This window comes from Anguilla rostrata, chromosome 4 (assembly GCF_018555375.3).
Source record: "Anguilla rostrata isolate EN2019 chromosome 4, ASM1855537v3, whole genome shotgun sequence".
Lineage (NCBI taxonomy): Eukaryota > Metazoa > Chordata > Actinopteri > Anguilliformes > Anguillidae > Anguilla > Anguilla rostrata.
In genome coordinates, this window is record NC_057936.1 from 64,753,514 (window position 1) to 64,763,268 (window position 9,755).

Below are 9,755 nucleotides of genomic sequence, written 5' to 3' on the forward strand. Positions count from 1 at the left end.
TCAGTGTTTAGAGTGTGCAGCTTAAGTCCTCCAGATTGCTGACACGCTGTTTTTGGCATCCTTGTGTAGCTGCAACCGGGTCTCGAAGGGAAACGGAAAAGGGAAACACTGAACGGTGTACGCGGTAAAAAAATAAAAAAATAAAAAAAGGTCCGGTGCTAATTCACCTCTAACAGGGCTCTGGCAATGTGGTGGACTCATACAAAATCTTTAACAGTTTATTTAACACTGAACATTTTGCTGTGTAGGACATTTGTTCCAAAGTGGGGTAAATCTAAAGCGCCAATAAATAAAATTCACGCAAAAATACTAAATCTAAATTGTAAGCAATATGTGTGACTAATGGCCTTTGTCGTTCTTAAATGACATTCTCAATTTTCTTTATCTTTATCTTATTATGTATATACCATGTAGGCGAAAGACCCAAAGCAAATACAGATGGTTAACAACAAATGGAAATACTAAACAAAAATCAAATTTACACTGGATTAGTCACTCAAAAGCATGCTGACCCCAAACCGTTAATCAAAGGTTCTGACCAACATGTTTTCCAAGTGTGCACACTCTTGGTGATGCTTTCTCTCTGATCACAGTGGTCTATACAGCATGTGTGCATTTTCCTTCTTCATCAATGTTTTATGCTGAGTACTCAGCATAAAATTTAGTTCAGCAGTGTACACGCACAGCTGGTGGGAGCATCAGTTTGTACCAAATGATTAAGTTTTTCAATCCAGCTAATACTAACTCTCCACTTTAAGGTTTCTAACAAACTCTAACAACTGGCACAATGCTTGTTTGGGTAGTGCACTGTACAGTAATGAGCTGGAATAAATTCCACTTTTACAGTATGAGTAAGTGTAGGAAACTACACCTACATATATTTGTGTACCAGATTTTATGATGAGTAGGAAAAGTTTCACCCTTAGGTGTGATCTTATTGTACATCTGTTGCCATTGTTCAGCTTAATGCCCTACTGTTACTTTATGTGTTTATACTTCCTTCTGTATCCATTCCAGTCTTATTACATCGCCTGTGATATGTATCCTGCTAACAGGGCCTCGTAAAGTACTCTTGATAAGTACTCAGTACTTTCAAAATAAGGCAATTTGGAAAATGTTTGACGGAAACTGCAATACACTGTTTGGACGCGTGGGTGTGCTAAAGTGACGTAATTGAAATTTTGGTAACCGTTCTTTTTAAATCCAAACTTCCATATCATGGGATTGGTTACTGTGCTAATAACATGAACACGATTGTGCTTGTAGTAATAAACATTTTTACAACATACAAACGATTAAAAAAAATTTAGACCACTGTGAAACAAAATGGTTTTCATTTTTGGAAAGACAACGCAAGCAATGGAGGAAAATGTGAACCCTAATCAGATTATACTTCCATAAATAAAATATTAAGAGTTTATTGTCGCGTTTACCTATGAATTAGTCCGTCGGACGATGTTATAGATACTTTTTCCAGGATTGTCAAATGTAAGCTTTGCCGTAAGAGTTTTGTGGCGCTCTGTTGATTTCAGTAGGCTAATTGATAAACTCGCTGACAGTCTTTGTGAAGACTATTTCTTGCGATAATATTTTAATTCATAGTTCCTATGTGAGAAAAACCAAAAACATTTTTACGGTGCATTTACTAATGCGACAAGTTTGCAATGAGATGACGACGGAATCATCTTCCCAGTCTCTTGAAATAAAACGCCGGGTAAGCACTTGTGATGCGTCGACGGTGCAAAATTAAAATGCCCGGGATGTGGTTGGGGGGAAGAGAGGATATAGAGAATGAGAGGTGGGATCGAACTCGGGAACTGTATACTGTCTATAATAAATACAAGCGTGGGATTTTTTATTTCTTTGAAATGATTGTTGAAATAATCAGTGAAAGGGGAAATTAAAAAATAAAATGTGCTCCTGTATTTTGATATATATAAATGCGATATAAATTTGAAAGTTTTCACAAAATCAATTTACTGAAAAACCTTTTGAACTGCTGGAAGCTGCTGTTAAACTGCACAATTTTACCCCAAAATGTAGCGTACGGGTCGTTTATTACAATCGCCAAAGAAACAACAAGATAATAATAATACTTATAATAATAATAATACGATGAGGATTACGAGGCTGAATCTATCATTCTAGGTTAATCGCAAGGTTTTTAATAGAAATCATTGCAACTGAGCCTGACAATCGAAAATTAAAACAGCTAAATTTCAAAGCCTATAAAAGCAAACTATTTCTATCCCACCCAAGTCGAAGTTTTCTTTCTTCGCCGTGGTTCACAAACTGACTGACACAAACAAAAGCTGCAAAGTGTTTAGATCATAGCGAACACAAGCCTGGAGTTGCAGTCCTGTCGGTTATCGGATCTGATCGTCCTTACAACTCTTCTGATGTGGCAGCCGTGCACACTCGCTGGTGTGTCTCAGTCTCCAAAGATGAATACTTATTTGCCGCTAATGACAGTAATTTGGCAAGAAGAATTTACACCCATTACGTCTTGTGATTAGGGCAACACAACAAGCTATGTAGATTGGACCCATTCATATCGTCCTCAGTCCGCAATCCAAATAAAGTCCATTTTTTAAATTTTATCTATGTGGTCGTTAGTCTTATCTTCAATTCGCGAACCTCGTAAAACAGTAGCGGTGTCACGTAACACATAAATCATTTTTGCACGAAAGCGCAATCAAGTTCTGTCAGGTCCAGAACTGTGCGTTTCAGAGACCTGCCAGCAGAGGGTGCTATATCCACGCCAAGAGATTCCCCCAGCAGGTGGCTCATAACCACACTACAATCTACTACAAAATACAAGCAAGGAGGTTGCTCGAGCATCACCTAACTACATAGTGGCAAATACGTTGTATGCTACGCTGTGTTCACTTTTCACATTGTATTATACCATTTTACATTTGTTTACCCTCTGTAGAGAAGTTACTTTTTGTTAGTCTAAATTCCTCATCGCTACATGCTCAATAAATTGTTTAGTTGAAATGTTTTATGATTTAAGTCCCAGGAACGCCTTGACTTCTTTGGTCTTATAGTTGATGTATTGCCTCAATTACCTCGAACCGACGTGGAGAAATTCCTTTGGTATTTCGCGAGTGTGTGTGTGTGTGTGTGTGTGTGTGTGTTCTGAAATCCATGATACACAGCTTATTTTTGTACTTTTACTTTGAGCTAAAATTTCATTAAAACGCCGTGTTGTATTAACCCATCGGTAAATAATATTGTACAGTACATTTATAGAATTGAGCCATGTCTTCCAAAGAATTATGCAAACTTCGCTAGAAAATAATTCCCTCTATATCGTTTAAATAAATCGGACTTGCCCTAACTATCATCCTGTTTAAAACCGCAATGCCCAGTTTATTAATTAGTTCATTGTTATTTTGTAACGTAATAAAGTCAATAACATTCTCGGGGAAATATATAAAAACAACAGCCCGCGAAGGGTCACGTGTATTTTTAGATTACAAAAAAAAGTATTTCCTTTAAGGTTTTAAGAGCTATGGCTTTTGTAACAAACGCAAACATGAAAAATGTTAACGGTCATATCAGTTTTATTAACGTTAAACTTATTAAAGTTTATCCGAGGCCATTGTTACCAAGGCAAGGCTAACAGTACAAATTTTTTTTTTTTAAAGAACAATATCAAATTAACTAACCTTTAACGTCATTGATATATTTACATAACGGCCATCATTGGCTTTGGAATGATTTTATCCAGCTCTGGAATGCAACAATTTTTTCCCTCCATGAAAGAAGAGAGACGTAAAGTGAATTAATGGTGTGGTGGTCTTTTGCCTAAAATGTTAATACTGGCCCGGTAATTTTTGTTTTTCTCAGCGCGTTTTCTTCCAGCCTTATAAGTCAAATTCTCTTACGAAAGCTTATCGCCCACCGCAGAAGCAATTATACCATTGTTTATGATGCGAGACCACCCTGTTGTTCTTATCGTCGTGTTTTTTTTTGGTTTTTTTTTTGCTTTGCTTGTTTGCCACACGTCTTTCAGCACTGCAATATTTCAAAGTGAACTGTTGGTAATTCGTGTTGACCGCGAACATAATTGAATTGTGATGGTTTCTAATACGAAAAATATAAACAATACATAGCCTACCAATAAAGAAAGATGAAACGATTATTTTTATTATTATTATTATTATTATTATTATTATTATTATTATTATTATTATTATTATTATTATCAGCAACGGTTAGTGGTCATGGTAACGTGCTGCATTAAAGGGGACAGTAAGATTAACTGAGAAAGAGGCACAGGGGTTAAGAGTGGAGCTCTGAATTGTGTAAACACCCTGGGGCGGTATGGAGTTCATGCCCGGGTCCCCCGAAAGCAGGAGCCCCGCAAAGACGATTCAGGTCCACGGCCGCTTTAATCGGGACTCTCGCTGGAGCGGGTCAACGGGGGGAACTGCTTTGACCTCCCGCGCGCTTCAGGTCCGCGACGGCTATTCGCGAAAACATGTTTGCGTCCACCTCCCCGCTTTTAAATGGCTTTTAATTGTTTTCATTAAGCGGTGGACTGTTTTCCATGTGAAATGTCACACCGCCAGGTTTCTCCCCTGAAGTTCCCACAGTTAGGAGCGACTCAACGGTTCTCCTGAGGGTCTCACCCCTCTGTTTGCCTATTTTTAAGAAAAGGCCCCGTTGTTCATTTGCATAAATTGTTCCTGCTGATTCGCATAAAATAAAATAAGAAAACTCTGTTTAAACTAACACGCAGCTGCAGAATAACTAACATTGTAACACAAATTCAACATTATTCAACATTAAAATGTATGTACAAATAAAAGTGTAGTGAGATCTTTAAGGGACAATTAATCTTGTGCAGAATTGCTTCCTTAAGATAGCAGTTTCAACGTTAGTCAAGTTAAATGACCACTGTTTATTGACACTATTGTTCATTTTGAGGGGAAAACGCAAGTTTAATGTGGCCGAAAAATAAAATAGAAATGTTCTATTTGCAAAAATAAAACAAAAGATTTTACATATCAGCACTCATAAAGTTTTGAGGAATCAATGCGAAAATTTCGTAAAAAATAAGCTTCATATTTTACTGAAATTTTTACCATAACATTTATTTAATTTTACTGTTTGGTAAAATGTTGTAACATAAAATCTGGTGATAAACTATATATGTTCAATAATTAAAAGGCCGTTTTAATAATTATTGTACACGTCTCCCGGGAAGGCGCGCAATCCTCTTTCTTGACAAGATCCTGAAGGCATTTTGATGACATTGTTAACACCTTTTGACCAACACTGTCACAGGCAACGGTCCGTTTGGTCCCCGAACGAATTTCTGCTTCACACATTAGCAAACTTTCACACCTTGTTCTCCTTTTCTGCCAAATGATCTTAATTTAGGAGTAATTAGCCTCTGCGTTCCGCCCCCTCGTACTGCCCCGAGCAGGGGACCTTCTGTTTTATCTGAGCCCTTCGCACCGATAACTGAAGCGCTTTAACTGTCGATAATGCCAATAAACTCATCTTTCAGATCCTATACGCCGAGGAGAAGCAAGCATAGATTTTCGGATTACAAGCCTATGTCAAATTTGAAGCGTCGAATTCACTCTGGTTTAAAAAATAAGAGCACCGCGTCTTATTCTTTTTTTTTTTTTGTAAATGAACTGATATGACCAAATAATCAATTATCTCTTTCATATTTATGGTGGTTCTCAGATTAAACAAAACAAATAAACAAATAAAATTCCCACCAACTTCTCGGACTCTCTATAAACTCTATAGTTTTTAACGGTGTCACTTCAGTGATACAACAATCCACAATATAAAAAAACAAACTTGTTTGGTGATGTTAAGCAAATTAATTAACGAGCCCAAAATAACGCATGGTTGCTTTTATATTTATCTGTTAGAAATTTGGCGAACAGCCTTACGGTCGCATGCACTGAAAATTATGAATACGGACTGGCTTTTTAAATGCATTTGTTTTCCGTAGTTATTTCGTTAGTGCTTGAATACGGTGGAACCTGCATAACACGCTAACAATGTTTCCTTACAATAAATACATAAACGCTGCAATTAAATTGGTGTCCCCCGCTTGAAACGATCTGTAGCCTATTTGTGAGCAACACGTATTCGCTTCAGTCGCTGGAGTGGGCAGGGAGATACCAACACCTCTTCTCGTTTTTCTAAAAAGTGTGTGTGGCCGGGAGGAGAAAGCCTTGCTGCAGCTTTTCCAGACGCGTGGTTCGACTTCCAATTGGACGCCAGAGACGTCGGGGGGAGGAGCTTCTCAAGAAGTAAAAGGGGGAAAAAAACTGCGTAAAAAAGTCCCTCTCCTGTGACGGATGCTCAAAGTTCAGAAGTTTTCCAATGTTCGCTTCAGCGGTCAGAGGCGGCAACTGCTGAAATCTCACAGACTATCAGAGAGTACGCTTTGCTTTCTTTTTCTAAGCTGACACAAACGGGGGAAACTTGATTTTGAATACTGAACTGAATCGAGTATTTTTCTTTTTTTAGCGCGGGGAAAAAACTGGAGCTACACACGCAGCTGACTTCGGGAAGTTAGTTTTGTTTCTGAAGCAGTTACGGAACTGCGGGAGAGAAGATATGCAGGCGCGCTACTCCGTCTCAAGTCCGAACTCGCTGGGCGTTGTGCCTTACATTGGCGGGGATCAGAGTTACTACAGAGCCGCCGGTGGGGGATATACCGGGATGCCGGCTCCGATGAGTATGTACTCCCACGCGGCCCACGACCAGTACCCGGCTAGCATGGCTCGCGCGTATGGACCTTACACTCCGCAACCTCAACCGAAGGATATGGTCAAACCGCCGTACAGCTACATCGCACTCATCACGATGGCCATCCAGAACTCGCAGGACAAGAAGGTGACCCTCAACGGGATTTATCAGTTTATCATGGAACGCTTCCCTTTTTATCGAGACAACAAGCAGGGCTGGCAGAACAGCATCAGGCACAACCTGTCGCTCAACGAGTGTTTCGTCAAAGTTCCGCGCGACGACAAAAAGCCCGGCAAGGGAAGCTACTGGACCCTGGATCCAGATTCGTACAACATGTTCGAGAACGGCAGCTTCTTGCGGCGGAGGAGAAGGTTCAAAAAGAAAGACGTCCAAAAGGATAAGGAAGAGCGAGAGAAGCCGTCGAAGGAGCCGTCGACGCGGCAGCAGGGTCGGGAGCAGGAGCAGGCAGTGCAGGGCTCCCAGCCGGTCAGAATCCAAGACATTAAGACCGAGAACGGGACCTCGACGCCTCCTCAGGCCGTTTCGCCCACCCTCAGCACTGTGCCTAAAATCGAAAGCCCGGACAGTAGCAGCAGCATGTCCACGGGCAGCCCCCACAGCATCCCGTCCAACAGATCCATCAACCTGGAGACCTCCGAGCATCATGGCCCCCACGGCCAGGCCCCTGCCCAAGGTTTTAGCGTGGACAACATTATGACCTCGCTGCGGGGTTCCCCGCAGGGCGCCACGGAGCTCGGTTCCACCCTCGTCGCCTCTTCCAGAACAGGTATAAGCCCGTCCCTGTCGCTTAGCTATTCGCCGAACCAGACCTCTGTGTACAGCTCGCCGTGTAACCAAAACGCGATATCCACGACCTCGAACGCGACCTACCACTGCAACATGCAAGCGATGAGTTTGTACGCCGGGGATCGGTCCGTCCACCTGGCGCCCTCCACCACCGTGGACGAAACGCTGCCCGACTACTCCATCACAACCACCACTTCGTCGCTGCCCCACGGCAATCTGAGCTCCGGGCAGGACGGCCACCACCACCAAGGGCGGCTCGCTTCGTGGTACTTAAACCAGGCTGGGGACCTCAGCCACCTCAGCGCCTCGTACCCTGCCCAGCAGCAGAACTTCCACTCGGTCCGCGAGATGTTTGAATCCCAGAGAATCGGTTTGAATAATTCTCCGGTGAACGGGAATAGCAGCTGTCAAATGTCCTTCCCTTCGAGCCAGTCCATCTACCGCACATCCGGGGCTTTCGTGTATGACTGCAGCAAGTTCTGACCAAAAAAATATATATTTGAATTTTTTTTTTCTATTAAATTTTTTCATAAACCCCAGAAAAGACCCTTTACACATTGATACTCCCTAAATGGACTAGAATGAAACAGACAGAGAGAATTGTCTTGATTTGTAAAGGACAGTGTTACTCCGAATGACACGTAAGTTTCTTCTCGCTTTTGAAAGCTGTTTTATAGGTAATGTTAAGCAAACACGTTTTCATCCATGGACTTGTTATTAAGTGTAAATGGCATATAGTAATTTATTTTTTAAAGTGTAGTTGGATGTTGTGGACCAAACACCGAAAAAGTGTTTCTAAATTGAACTGCCTTAATTGTTCAGAAATGTTCCATTATAAAAAAAGGGAACTTGTATATCGTCGTATTCTCTCAATTTTTTTTCTTTGTTGTTTAAAGTATTCTGAAGGATTTGCATTGTTTGTTTAATAAATTGACATTCTATTTGAGTTAATCAATACGTCTGATTTATTAGTATTTTCAGTAGGCTGCGGAAAATAGGAAACAAAGCAAAAATGGATTAAATTCAATTTATCACTGGGTGGTTGGCGGAGCCTATTTGGCCTATTTTGTTTTTTACATAGGAGACAAACTGAAAACATATTCAAGTAGAGTTGGCGTCGTATGTTTTTAAAGAGAAAATTCGTTGATAATATCATCCTTGTACATTGAATTCAAATATTCTCCGGAAACCTCGAGTTATATTGTTATATAGGCTATGTATAGTGTCTCCACAGTAAATAATTGTATACTGCACCGTCGAATATATATCCATCGACGGTCATATAAACGGTGAAAGTTAACGCCTTGATGTCCGTCAGTTTTTTTGGGGGAAATAGGGTGGCCGACTAGCGTGCCCGGCAGGCTTGGCCTTCGGTTAAAACGTATTTACTCCAGTTCTCACTTAGCGCGCTTTGTCCCGATTCTTACCCTCCCTCACCTCATTGTTAAACTGGATATTTTTGCTTGGCCATCATTATGCGCAGCCGTTTAATATTGCGAAGTTATGGCGACTACTGTTTTAATTTTGAGTGTTTCCTTTGCTTATTTGCTATGTTTTCGTTTGACGGGGTTTCCGTTCGGTACGAGCGACCGTCGCAGACACGCTAGAGCTTTAATTCGATTTTCTGCAATATTGAGTGTGTAGTAACCCGATCGTTCCTACTAGGAGGAATGTTACGTGTCTTGAAGTGCATTTTAAAGTATAATTTTGTGGTGAGATATGATATATTACCCCGGAAGGCTTGGAAAACAGTGTCACGTTTGTTTTATTAAAATGTTAACAGCGCACAGTTGAAATATGGGCCTAGTTTCGAATGTAGGTTACAATTATGCCCTAGATTATACGGAAAGTTGCTTGGGCTAATAGCACGCAGGTTATATTCCTGTTTTAAAGATAATGCTATTTCACTTTGCACCGTGCAGAAGTTAAACCCATCACTCAAAAATATAAACAAAGGTAAAACATACTTAGTTAGTCAATGGCCCTATTTTTGTGATAGTGGGATAAAAGGTTATATAGTTGTAGCTGGTAGACAGGACTGTGTGTACGGGTTAACGGAGATTTAGCCTAAGTACAGTAGAAGTTGGAGTTGGTACCAGAGATACAGCGTCAATCTGTAAACCACAACATTTAACTACGAGACCGTGAACAGGGAAATCATATAACTAATAACATCGCACATGTGTTATATTCAATAATCCTAATGCCCGAGGCAA

At 40.7% G+C, this 9,755-nt stretch overlaps 1 protein-coding gene across 1 annotated transcript; it reads left to right on the forward strand.

Annotated features, from left to right (window-relative positions):
* Positions 1-6,189: 6,189 nt before the first annotated feature.
* LOC135253983 (forkhead box C1-A-like) lies at positions 6,190-8,485 on the forward strand. The gene has a single exon (XM_064333890.1). The coding sequence runs from the start codon at positions 6,601-6,603 to the stop codon at positions 8,020-8,022; it is 1,422 nt and encodes a 473-aa protein (XP_064189960.1). The 5' UTR covers positions 6,190-6,600; the 3' UTR covers positions 8,023-8,485.
* Positions 8,486-9,755: the final 1,270 nt, after the last annotated feature.

Coding starts and splice junctions, on each gene's coding strand:
- LOC135253983 (XM_064333890.1), top strand. CDS start 6,601: ATGCAGGCGCGCTACTCCGTCTCAAGTCCGAACTCGCTGGGCGTTGTG.